The following is a 13,190-nucleotide window of genomic DNA, read 5'->3' as shown; positions in this document are numbered from 1 at the left end:
ATTATCATTACAATCACCATGGTCTACAAACACTATCAAACTTCTCTATGGCAGGAAAGTTCAGCCTTAGAAACTCCATATCGATCTGCATTCCCTATTCTAAACAGTTCAGTCTTGTAGATTAAGATACCCCATTACCTTATAACCCGATTAACAGAAACTATAGGCCACCTCTGCATCAAAGGCAAGTCGTGCTATCTGTCATCGCACTCTTGTTTCCATTACACCAGCTGCTAAGCCTCTGGAACACGCAGTACTTCCAGCTTGCTTTGCTGTAATAGCTGAGAACTTTGTTGTGGTCAAAGCAGAGCATGTGTTTAAACTTCTGGTAATGAAGGATCTGACATGTAGTTGACTCGCTGTCTCACAGAGTTAACTTGTTTCTGGGTGCAGATACTCAGTGCTGATGGTTTGCAGAGGTTCCCAAGGTGATGAGGTTGACACTCCTCTGTAGACTGCTTTTTTTGGTATGACATGGGTCTTTTTTAGGGTTCTGGAGGAGAGCACGTTGCATGCCCTTGTTGAACATCTCCTCATGTAGGTGGGAAGTAGTAAGTGCCTGAGGGTGGCATTTGACTGGGGGAAGGGAAAGCTAAAGGAAGTTCTTGTGGTGATAACGAACAAATACCCACTCACCCCCAAAACCTCAGGCCTGTTGACAAGAAGGACAATAATTAACTGCATGTTGTTGGGAAGGGAATTGGAGGCAGTCTTGAGAAGTAAATTCTTGATCTTGTCCAGGAATCTGAGAAGACATCTTGGAGTTTCATTTGGCAGTGGACTTGGATAGGGTAAACCTGGTAGGTATGAGTACGAGATCAATGAAAAAAAAATTACGTCAGAGGTCTTTCTGGTGAGTTTTTGTACAGGGAGCAGGAAAATGGCAGACTTTATAAGACACCTGAGGCAGTGTTTGGAAAGGCAGAATCACCAGAGGCAACAGCAATGGAAATTTAATTGGTGTTAGAAAGATCTGAGAGGTGGAAAAGAGTGAGGAAGGAGCAGTGACCGTGAGATTTGACCAAGAAGAGGTCTCTGGAGGGTGTGGGGGCAGTTTCAGGAGAAAGTGTGTCTTGAGGGGTTGTAAGATGGAGAGAGAAGAGAAAATACTCTACATTTTGACTTCACTGACTTCAGAGAAGACGGTCACAAGACTGATATTGAATCATAGAATTGTTTGGTTGGAAAAGACCTCTGAGATCATTGAGTCCACCTATACCTGCTCAGTACTAAACCATATACCTGAGTACCTCATCTACCTGTCTTTTTAAACACCTCCAGGGGTGGTGACTCAACCACTTCCCTGGGCAGCCCTTGCCAGTAGCTGAGAACCCTTCTGGTGAAGAAATTTTTCCTAATATCTAACTAAGAGTGTAGGGGAGCAAGTACAGTCAAAAAGTGGCACTCTGAATAGAAAGGAAAACTTCCTGATACCGTGGGCTGGAAGAACTGGAGGCTGGTGAAGGGTTGGAAGGGAAAGAATGAACCTGCAGGGAGAAGGAGGTGGGGAAGAACCAGCATGGCAAGTAGAGATAAGAGGTTGGAGGTGAAAGAGGAAATGTTGGAGGAAATTAAGGAGGGGTATCACAATAGGTTGGGCAGGTGTTTTTTTCTTCTTTGAAGAAACTGTTAAAGTACTCTGGTGTTTTTGCAAACAGGGAGAGAGAGGAAAGCAGAAGGAAAGAGTTGCTGGTGATAAATGAGTGAAGAGGGCTGTGGCAGGTTGTTAGTCCAGGCAGAACTGGAGAGGATGGAGCAGGGGAATAGAGCACAGCCCAGAACTTTGTCTGAAGCCCCCAGTGGTGTGTGAGTGGCCCTGGGGAGCGAGCAGGGAGGTTGGTTCATGACATGGGGGAGGGAAAGCAGAAGTATCTGCTGGACTAAGCTGAGGCTGCAGACACTGAAAATGCCTTGTAGCTAGTACGTCGGAAACTGAGACTTGGTTTCAGTTTTAAAAACAACAAACAAGCAAAACAGGCTGGTGAATACTGTGTGCATATCAAACCTGATTACTAGCTCTGTGGCTGGTGGAGAGGGAAAGCATAGAGGCTGTGCATGCAGGAAGGCATGCAGGGTCCTTCTTCTCAGGCATGGGGACCTTGTGGAAGCTCTGTCAGGAGGCCCCAGCACGAAGACTGCTAGCAGCCAGCCTTGGCAGCTCCTTCAGCCATCTTGCCAGCAGGACTTTTGAACCTTGCTTTTGAACAGTAGGTGCTTTCTTGTAAGCTGACACTTGATTCTGATTTTCTGCAGTATCAGAGGAGTGTGGGGGAAGGCCCTGGTGCAACCTCAGTATCTGAACAGGACTGGATGATGTGAGCACTCAAGTCTGCATAGACTACCCTAGGGTTGCCCTGGCAGTTGTCCACTTGCTGCTGTCTACACGTGAGGCTTCTTGCCACAGCCCTGGCTGGGAAACTGCATTTGTTTCATTGTGTGTGCTGCAAAGGCAAAACTGAAAGTGTCCTAACAATGGGTTTTGTCCCCAGGATGAAAGTGTCACACAGCTGGGACAAGAGTTGGCCCAGAAGCTGGGACTGAGGGTTCGAAAAGCATACAAAAGACCTCAGGTATGACTTTTTTTTTCTTAGAGACTCTTCTTCAGCTCTTTCAGGTGTACTTTTGCAGAAGTGGTAGATGCTGCTGTGCAGCTATAGACGCGCAAACACTACCGTGTGATCCTTCTAGCAGGCCAATGGATGCCCTCTTTGTCCTGACCCTCTGACTCACTTTGCTTCGATCCATTTCTAACCCCAATGCTGCTCTGTGTCTACTGCTGGGATCTTTCTTGTGTCCCCAGCTAAGCCAAGCAGAGCTGGGCTGGTGCTACAGGAGAAGCTTCTTATGTGCTGGGAGCCTGTGGTTTTGAGAGGAGAGGGGCATCTGATCCCAAAGGAGGTTTTGCATCGCAGTCTTTTCCCTATTACGGGATGAGAAGAGTGAATCTTCTGCTGCATCAGAGGATTGTCTGGTTTTGCAGTGCAATAGGTCATGAGGGGTTCTTGCCCTGTATTTAGACGTGCTCCTTCCTCATGGTGGGGGAAAAGCTTGTGCTTTGAGAAAATGACAAGTACATATCTGGTCACGTGCTAGGAATGAAGGCAGCAAAAAACAAGTTGTGGATCCAATAAATTGACCCTAGTGTCTGAGTCCATAACTGACTCTACAAGAAAGTGCTACTGTAACCTGAGTACTGTTGGTAATTAAATGTGTACCCTGGGATGGAGCTAGAGGGCGTTAGGCCACTGCTAGTACTCTTGGATAAAGCTGCCTTGATCATGTAAAAACCCAGGATCCGTTTTCAGGAGTAGGGAGCATTAGCGAGTAGCCGAGTCTTACACTCACATCCCCAGCCCTGTGTACAGCGATGTGTTAAACACCCAGTATGTCCCACCTCCACAGGGGCATGGTTGCGACTGGTGGGCATCTGATTTGCGGAGAGCCCTTGGAGTAAATTTGCCTAAACCATCTTATTCCTCTCTCTGACCAACCTCACATATATGATTGGCCTGCCCCCTAAAGTCCCCTCGCCCTTATAGCAGCTCTCAGCCTTCTGGAATGAATCTGTCTGAAAAAAACAGGGAAGTTTTACACAGAAATACTTTTTGTAGCTGCTCACAGTGTTGGTCTTGCCTCCTTTTTGTCACTGTGATGGGTTTTAGCCACCTGTATGTTAGAAAAATAAAAAACAAAAACTCCAAAATGCTTTTTATTATTTCAAATATAATGATTGGTGATTTGACAACACCTTGGTATGTCTTGTATAGAGTTCTAGCTTTCATTCCAGTGCTGCAATGCCTTCCGAAAGTAGTAATTTCTTAATGAAAACTCAAGGACTTCTGTTGCTCGGGGAATTTTTTTGCTTCCTGACTGTGTGTTGGATGTTAGGTGTTTTGCTCGGAAGTGCCCGGAAGAAATATATGTCCCTTTCAGGGTTCATAAAACTGTACCCCTAAGTCACAGTGATACACCTTTTGGGGTGGGTTTTAGTTTATGGGCAGTGCCTGAAGGGAAACGATATTGTAATCCAGGGAAACAGTATTGTAAGCCAGCTTTACCTAGTTTACAAGTGTTCATGGATTGTCTGTGCTCTAAGACCTCTTTCTTCCTTGCAGCAGGAATTGGAAACGTTCTCACTACTCAGTAATGGCACGTCAGTGAATTTGTCCAACCAGGTAGAGTTTGCATGCTGTTGTTCTTACTGTTTGTGGACTGTGCTGTTAGAGTACTTCACAATTTTATTTACATGCAAAATTATAACTGTCTTTTAGGATGTATTAGTGAATGTTCTCCATTTTTCAGGAAAATTGCTAAGGAAATTAATTTCTTTGGAAATATTTCCAGTGACATTTTTGCTGTCAGTAGTTGGATCACTGAATATGGTTATTTTTCTTAGTTATTGTGCATGTTTGCTCTCTCTTGCATTATAAAAAAGCTCCAGTTTTCAAGTTTTTACATAGTTAGGGCAATGCTAAGTAAAAGTCAGAAAGTGCAGTTGCTGAAAAATGAAACAAAATCATTAAGCCATTAAATCATGTGATGTACTGAGCAAGATAATTACACAGTTTATGTTCTTTGTGTTGTCCTGACACCTGAGAGATTCAGTTTGAGTAGAGCACTGTGCAAACACTAAGTTGAAATATAAGAAATTGCCAATTTCATTGTTCTACAGCTGGCCAAAAATAAAAAAAAAGCAAAATACTTTGTGTTTTTACAGGATATTTGGTACTTCACACTGCTCCCTAAGGCAAACAGAGCATACTAGTTGTCATTTGCATAGGATCATAGAATCATGGAATATTTTGGGTTGGAAGGAACCTTTAAGATCATGCAGTTCCAACCCCCCTGCCATGGGCAGGGACACCTGCCACCAGATCAGGCTGCCCAAGGCCCCATCCAACCTGGCCTTGAACACCTCCAGGGATGGAGCAGCCACAGCTTCCCTGGGCAACCTGTGCCACTGCCTCACCATTCTCATTGTGAAGGATTTCTTCCTAATGTCTCGTCTACATCTTTCCCCTTCTAATTTAAAGCCATTCCCCCTCATCCTATCACTCCATGCCCTTATAAAAAGCACCGCCCCAGCTTTCCTGTAGCCCCTTCAGGTACTGGAAGTTTGCTATAAGGCCTCCCAGGAGCCTTCGCTTCTCCAGCCTGGACAACCCCAACTCTCTCAGCCCCAGCCCTCTGATCATCTTTGTGGCCTCCTCTGGACCTGTTTCTACCGTTCCATATTCTTCTTATGTCAAGGTTTCCAGAACTGAACACAATACTCCAGGTGGGGTCTCATGAGAGAGGAGCAGAGGGGCAGAATCACCTTGGCCTTCTGGGCTGCAAGCACACATTGCTGACTCATGTTGAGCTTCTCATCAGTGAGCACCCCCACATCCTTCTCTGCAGGGCTGTTCTAAATCAAAGTTTTGTACAACAAGAAGGGATACCAAAGATTTCATTTACCTCCCACCATTCAGTGTCTTGCCCTCACATCGTTCTAGGAGAACCAGTCAGCTTTCTGTAATAGCTGTGCGTTGTTGTTAATTTGAAAATCTTTCCTTTAGCAAGAAATTGAAATAGTGCAGAAACTACAAGTTGCAAAAACTATTGCAGCAGATGCAGTAATGCTTTACTTGTTCCTCTTTAAGTTTAAGCAGAAGGCACGCATACTTACCTCTGTTTATGTTTCTGTAAAATATGGGACTTATTTTATTCCTTGCCTGGAGCTCCAAGTCAGCAGTTGTCTTGGCGGAAACCTTTTCCTGTTTTGAGTTTGTTGTAAAAGCTTGTGGTTGTTAGATTGCAAAATATGTGAACTAAGAAAAGAAACATTGTGTAAGATCAGGCTAATCTGATCTCATCACTGCATGGGGCTGACCGATGGATGTGTCCTGGGATTCGGGACACAGCGTTCTCATCCATGCATGAAAAATGCTGTTCTGTGTACAGATTTGCTCAAATGCTTGGATATTGTGTAGGGCTGGTATTCCTTTGCAGCACTAGAGTTTGTCCACCAGTGCAGTTGAAAATGAATACGCTGTTTGGATTAATGGCCTCTTAAACTTTTACTACTCTTGCACTGAAAGAGGCCATAAAGGAAAAGAAGGGGCCAGAGGTGTTTTAAGAGTTGTAAAGAGTCTTATCTGTGAAGTGTGAAATCTTTTTAAAGATGAATTTCTGGTGTTATTTTTCTCTTCCCTTTGCTTCACCCTCTTTGCAGACCACTTCCAATGGATTGGGTTCAATAGATGACATCGAAACAGGTAAAGACATCTCTCTTCTCTGATCTTTGTGGCTCTGGTAAAGTATCTGACTAGGCTGGCAGGCCTGAGAGGTTCTCCATTTGTCTCTCTTCAAGCTTTGGTAACTAGGAGGAGGAAAAGGTGGTGGGAAACAGGAGTGTTTTTCTGCAGAAAAGCTTTTTGTCCAGGCTCAGTAAGAGACATGTCTGGGCATTAAAAGGATCTCCTGAGGTACACAGCTCTCCAGTTGTGCTTCCTTAAAGCTGGGCTTTGTCAAAGCTTCTGAAACTCTTCTCCCAGCCAAAACAGTCCAGATAAAGTGAAGTTAAGTTTGTAGATGGCTGTTTGCTTTGAGTGTGTATGGTCCTCCAAGACATTGAAGTGGGGGAAATTAAAACAAAGGAAGTTGGGAAGGACCCAGGCAGAGCTGTGTTCAGGGTTAGGCACCCAGGAGGAGCAGAAGGAGGGCTACAGGGTTGCTTTTCTCATGCTGGGAAACAAGTGACCTTAACTCTGCCCTTGTAGGAAGGCTTGCTGCGTGTTTTGCCCTTTGTTATGTGCTGGAACATTGAAGTTGTGCCTCTGAGCACATCAGTTTTTGTTCCTTTGTGAAGTAACTCTGTGTGTGAAGGTAAGTGTGGAGACTTAGCAATGCAAGTAGCAACTGCTCTTACAAAGAGACTAATTTCATTATTGGGGTGCTTTGGAAAACGTTAGCTCTCTGTTGAATGCCAGCTCAGTAGCTGAATGCTACATGCAATCATAAGACGTAGTTCTGTGAATTAAGGCGAGTTTTCACGTTATCTTGCTGTGCCAGAATGATCTGGAGTCCTACTGCAGAGTAAAGAGTGACTGCATCCAGTAAGCTCTTTATCTAATCGGGATTTGGCGTAAGAGCAGCATGCCACCTTTGCTGCAGTTCAGGCAGAGAGAGCCTTCACTGCTAGGAAATCTTTTCAAAAGCACTGAAATTACATGTTATCCATTGCCCTGAGAGCAATGTGCCACCAGGAGGGCTGTGGGTTCTGGTACCTTGAGAGTTTCAGATTCAGAGTGGTTTTTAGAATCATAGAATGGTTTGGATTAGAAGGGACCTTAAAGATCATCCAGTTCCACCCCCCCTGCCATGGGCAGGGACACCTCCCACCAGATCAGGCTGCCCAAGGCCCCATCCAACCCGGCCTTGAACACCTCCAGGGATGGGGCAGCCACAGCTTCCCTGGGCAACCTGGGCCAGTGCCTCACCCCTCTAATCGTGCAGAATTTCTTCCTAACATCTAATATAAATCTTCCACCTTCCAATTAGCAAGGGGTTTATTTGTTTCATTTTTAAGATGTGAACTCCTGAAGCCCTTTCCCTCACGATTTGCTTGAAGTCGTCTAACTCAGCCCTGCCCTGTGCAGGTCATGGCTCAGATCTGACTCAGTATGGCCTTTGGCCAGCTAATGCACCAGGGAAGCGCTGCTGTAGGGAAGTGGAGGTAGAAGCAGGGCTTTTAAAAATACTGTCCTTGCCCCTCTGGGACAGGCAGGTGTATGGCCAGAGAAGCTGCCAAGTCGGGGACATGTTGTGAGAGACTTGGTTCAGGGGAGCGGATGGACAAGACTTTAATTGAGCTTATAATGACGATAATATGTGGGGCTTGGTGTCATGGGAGTGGTGGAAATCAGATGGAGGCAGGTGTGTGCCTGCGATCCGCTCATCAAAAAAGGCTGTTTTGTCTTTTTGAGATGGGGTAAACATGAGGTGAATGCAGGAGGTGCATGAGCTTTCTGGAAGGGAGAGTATGTGAGATGTGGGTATGGTGACTCCTGAGTGAGGTCAGCAGATGGAGTGTCCAGAGGAAAGCAGGAATGGGAAAGGAGGGGTAGGGGAAAAGACAGAGGAGAATGAGAGGAAGTGGCTAAAGGAATGACAGAGTTTGGGTGGTCAAGGAGAGGAGCAGAGGTCTCCCCTCTGCCCCTTGCAAGTAGCAGAACCTGTTGGTCCCTGCCATTCTCCTTGCCCTTCACATCCACTGAGTTTGGGGGTGGTGGGGCCTGTCCCATATTGTTCTCTGCATTTTGGTCATGCGTTCAGCTTTTCAGGGTTTTGGGCCTCTTAGGGTGTGTGAGGGCCTCTTTCCTCTGCCTCTCAGTCTTGAATGGGAACTGGAGGGCCTTCTTCATTGCTCAGAGAAGGTCTGAACTTATGAATCCTTTGGGGCCCTGTCACTGTGACCTCTTTTGCTCCCTCCTGCGTGTGTCCCTGTCCCTTCCAGCGTGTCCTGAACTTCTTGTTGGCCCCTGGAGGGCTCTTGACAGTACTCCAGATTTAAACATCTGAAAAATGGGAAGGCACAAGCCGTCCCTTTGTACTGAGGGAAATCTGGCCGAGCTACCAGCGATGAGGCCAGCACCAAGGGAAGCTGGATGGCTGGCTCCTGAGTGCGGCTGGGGGGCCCGCGCTGGAGGGGAATAAGCTGAAGAAGTCATCACAAAGGGGGCATGGGATTGGAGCCAAGCCTGATCTGAGGGATGGCTGCAAAACTAAGGATGTTCACAGCCTGCCTTTGAGCTGCTGCCTGTGGGGAACGTGTCCAGCCACAGCACTGAAAACCTGTGTTGGATACCATAAGGTACAACATGTGCTTTCCTTTGATTGCCTGCATGAGGTTGTGGAGAAGAACCTGCCTGTGTCCCTTGCCCCCTGCTCTCCTTCTCTCTTTGGTCCTGGCTTGTCGTCGGGTGCTTTGCAAGTGCCTTCAGCTGTGGCCCATCCGTGTGGATGGTTCGCAACAAATGCTGGAGGAGCAGTTGCAGGGAGTGGTGGCTTGCACCTGGTGGGGTGGGAGATAAGGGGGCCTGCGTGTGGGTGTCATCTCTGCTGTTGTTTTGTTCAGGACTTGGGAGTTTGCAGGAACTGCTGATTCGCTGAGCTCTGTAAGAAAGGCACCAACACAGCCCTTGGTCAGTAGCCGTGCAGTGTAGAGGGTAATAACATGGCTCACTCGCCCAGTCCCAGGTAGAAGGATTTGGCTGAGTTCTCATGGGGACTGAGTGAGCAGAGCTTGTACAGGCAGGATGCAGGATTTCTCTGGATCAAGATCTGTTTCTTGGAAGCTTGTCTACTTTCTTTCCCGCTCTTACCAGTCTTTCTAATAAAAGCTATTGTCTCTCCTTCCAAACTTTGCCTTGCTTATAGCCTTATACCATCGCAGCTACTGCTGCATGGATGGAAGAGGTAGCATCTTTGTCTTATTTCTTTTCTTTTATTCCAGGACATCTGCACAGGGGCAGAATTAAGGTAGTTTGGGTGCTTGGTTTGAGAAGTGCAAATGTAACGCTGCATTTTCTGAATTCCTAACATTTGACTTTTTTTTTTTTAACCTTTAATTTTCTGGTCAATAAAATGCTCTTCTCTGAAGAATACGTGCTTGTAACCTTAACTTCACTTAACAGAGGTTTATATTGCATGATGGGAATGTCTTACCTTTTCAGTAATGTACTGGAGAGGCAAGAAAGGCTTAGGGAAAATCACTGCCTCTCTCCTGCCCTGACCCTGGCTCACACAAGCTCCCAAGGGGATGTTTGCTGCTGAGGTGTTGAGTGTGGGCAGCAACCTCCCACTGTGGACATCAGGGAGCACTCAAGTACAGGGAATTTACTTGAGTAAGGACAGCTGAGTGAGTCTGATAGGGTTTTTTTGAGACACATTTTTAGCACAACCTCGTCTGAGCACCAGTCTCTGATTTTCTTCCCAGCAGGACCTCGTGCTTTTTCATCTTCAGCTGTTTGGGATGCCTGAGCTATTAGAGAGTGTGTACGAGTAAGCAAGTTTTCAGGTGGAATATCAAAGCTCCAAGGAGTAGAGAAGGGAGTGATCTCTACCAAATGCATTAGTGAGGAACTTCAGAAAACATCAGGTGGTGGGTTATAGAGAAACTGGACTATGTGCCCCTGGCCTTTAGTCCTGGCCATAGTCAATTCAGTAACTGCTCAGCCATGGCGTTTGTGTTCTTCCTGGTTACTATATGTGCTTGCAAATCCTGGCGGGCAGTCTGGCACTGGCCCTTAGAACATGTTTTGGCTATCAGTGAGCCAGTGGAGACTGAGAAGAAAAATCAAAGGGCAAGAACTCTTCACAGCAGAGACCCTCCTCTCTGAAAACTGGCATACTTGGTGTTTGTGATTTGGTGGAGTCGTACAATATTGGTTTTGCCAGGCTGTGTTCTGCTTGCCCATGGCAAGAGGCTCTCCTGGATGACTGGCTCTGTTTCTCCCCATCGCAGACTGCTCTGTGGACCTGCAGTGCCTCCCAGCTCCTGTGGCCGTCTCCATCCCTGTGAGCGAGGGGCTGGCCCCTTTGCCCTCTGACTTGGATGCAAAGGGCTTGCCTACCTCACTCCCTGCTGCCAGCTTGCTCCCGTCTCCAGACTGCGTGTACCTCCCAGAGCCTGAGACCGCAGAGGACTTCACAGATGGGGACATCATTGGGGAAGAACTGGACTCCCTCCTGGACTCCCTTGCTGAAGGGTCACCATACCCTCTAGTAAGAGCGGGTGCTGCATGGGTCCTCTGCTTCTTGTTCCAAATAGGTCCCTGGAGCATGTGGATATGTGTGCTGCTTCTCTTTCTCTTTCTGCCTCTTCGTCCTCCTAGCTCTTCCTCTGGCAATACTTAATTCATTCCTTCCTTTGTTCTGCAACTGGCTTGGGAGGATCTGAAGAGCCCACCTCCAAGCCTGCTTTGCTGCGTGCAACTTCATGGAGCTGCCCCTCAAAAAGTACCCAAGATAGTCTACCCCCATCATCACCTTCTCCCTGATCTCTGGTATCCATGGAGTTGAAGCAGGCCTGAGGGTAGAAATGAGTGTGCTGAAGCAGGGATAATGGATATATTTTATACAGTGGCCACACTCTAATCTCCTTGTATTTTGCGTGGGCTGCCTTCAGCCTAAGCTCTTTGAACAGGTCTGGGAGCTGTAGAGACAATCTGCATTCATACTTATGGTGGATTTTAGTTGCCAGTGTTGCTGATGTTATGTGAGCCAACTTGGGTCTGGAAGCAATATAATCATATTCATGCGGGATGCCTGTTGTGTCAAAAAAACTCTGTTCCCAGGGATGGGGCCTCCTCTGCTTCCGTGGACAGCCTGTTCCAGTGTTTCACCACCTTCATTGTAAAAAATGTCTTCCTCATATCCAGTCTAAATCTACCCCTCTTTAGTTTAAAACCGTTGCTCCTTGTACTGTCACAACAGGCCTTGCTAAAAAGTCTTGTCCTCATCTTTCCTGTACGTCTGTTTAAGTACTAGAAGGCCGCTATAAGGCCTCTGTGGAGCCTTGTCTTCTGCAGGCTGAAAAACCCCAACTCTCAACCTGATCTACTGATGCACTCAGCTGCACTGTTTCTCAGCCTGAGGTGGCTTAAGTGCCCAGCACAGGGCTCTGCCTTAACGACTGATGAGCTCAGGTAGCCCAACACCTCCTCAGGGACCACCACTGCGTGTGGTGTAGGTAGGAAGGTCTTTGAGAAGTCTACAGGCAGATGGAGCTCCCAGGTATCCTTTTGCCTCAGATAATAAATACATCATGCTTTCGAGTGGGAGCCTGTTGTTCTCTGTGTTCACTCATTGTCTGCTCCTCCTTCCTAATGTGCTGTTTATCCTCTCTCTTCCCGATTCCCCGAAGTCTCTGGTCCAGGGCACCATTCCTACCAACCTACCAACCGAGATGCCCCAGTTGATCCCTGTTTTTCCGGGGGGAACTCCGCTGCTGCCCCCAGTCGTGACTGCCAGCATCCCTGTCTCCACCCCACTGCCGCCTGCCTCCTTCGGCCTCGTGATGGATCCCACCAAGCAACTCTCCTCCTCCTCTGTCCTGGATGCCTTCGAGGCCCCACCGGGAGGAAGTGGTGGCTCCACTTTAGATTCGCTGGATTCCCTGGATCTGCTCCCCTACACGGACTCACGGCTTGATGCCCTGGACTCCTTTGGGACAAGCAGAGGATCGCTGGATGCCTTGGATACCTTTGCCGTTGGTAGGTACAGACCTGATGGGGTTTTGTGCTGTTTTCCCTGGGAATGCATGCTAAAATTATTTCCTTCATCGCTGAGGACATCTGTCACGGAGCTCTGTCTGCTGCTGCTGCAGAACAGGAGTGTAACTGGAGCAAAATCCTGGTGGCTGTTTTAGATGATATGGGACCTTGTGCTGGGAAGAACGGTAGAGGCCAGAGTGGGTCTTGCCCATCTCTGGATTCAGGGCAGTGGGTGTCCTGTTGCATGGGGCACTGTGGTCTCATGTCTCAAGGAGTAAAAGTGTGGAAGATGGTGGGCAAAAAGTAAGTCCCTTTCTGTTCCAGGAGGAAAGGCAGGCAGCTTCTTGGCTGACTTGTCCCTAGTATTGCAGTCTTGGCAGCAAAAGTATTTTAAGAGCAGAGAATGGACAGACTGCACACCAGTGCTCAGATTCACCTCAGCACTGGGCTACCTTGGAGTTGCCATCCTGGGAATGCCAGTGCTCAGCAGCAGAGAGTTGGGTTCAGGAGGTTTAAGGGGACAAGAAGGTCTTTCCTGGAGTTTTTCCAGGGTTTAGACAGGTAGTTTAGGGAAGAAGTACAACAATATTATAATGTAAATAAAGCAAATGGATTTAATATGCATTTGTTTGTCTTTTTGTGAGCAGAAATGCCTCTGAAAGTGAAATGATTATTTTTATTTTGTGGGGCTCTTTTCCCCTTCTTTTGCCCAGAAGAAACTAGCCCTCAGGAACCACGACACCAACCTGGCAGCCAAAAACCATCCCCCGTGGTGAGTGAGCCGCTCCCCCGTGCTGATGCCCCAAGGTGCTCTGGAGCCAAGGTAGTAGTGACTTGGGTGATGTAGGTAATTTGGGACCCTCTTCTTAACCTGGCCAGTGAGTGTTGCCTCCCACGTTGTGGCAAGGCAGGGAAAGATTCCTCCAGTCTGTA

General features: G+C 47.3%; 1 protein-coding gene across 8 annotated transcripts in view; it reads left to right on the top strand.

Annotated features, from left to right (window-relative positions):
• Window positions 1-13,190, top strand: part of ZC3H7B (zinc finger CCCH-type containing 7B) — a 49,634-nt gene that overhangs the window by 12,178 nt on the left and 24,266 nt on the right. Inside the window, exons 6-11 of one of the 8 annotated variants that reach the window (XM_069854766.1) lie at window positions 2,490-2,570; window positions 4,119-4,175; window positions 6,215-6,257; window positions 10,508-10,767; window positions 11,909-12,257; window positions 12,974-13,083. In XM_069854766.1, the coding sequence (XP_069710867.1) occupies window positions 2,490-2,570; window positions 4,119-4,175; window positions 6,215-6,257; window positions 10,508-10,767; window positions 11,909-12,257; window positions 12,974-13,083 (900 nt within the window). Of the gene's footprint in view, window positions 1-2,489; window positions 2,571-4,115; window positions 4,176-6,214; window positions 6,258-10,507; window positions 10,768-11,908; window positions 12,258-12,970; window positions 13,084-13,190 lie in introns of all 8 variants that reach the window. The other 7 variants (XM_069854728.1, XM_069854718.1, XM_069854757.1 and 4 more) reach the window with 7 other exon arrangements.

This window comes from Phaenicophaeus curvirostris, chromosome 1 (assembly GCF_032191515.1).
Source record: "Phaenicophaeus curvirostris isolate KB17595 chromosome 1, BPBGC_Pcur_1.0, whole genome shotgun sequence".
Taxonomy (NCBI): domain Eukaryota; kingdom Metazoa; phylum Chordata; class Aves; order Cuculiformes; family Cuculidae; genus Phaenicophaeus; species Phaenicophaeus curvirostris.
The sequence above is the reverse complement of the archived record's forward strand: the minus strand, read 5'-3'. Positions and strand labels throughout refer to the sequence as shown.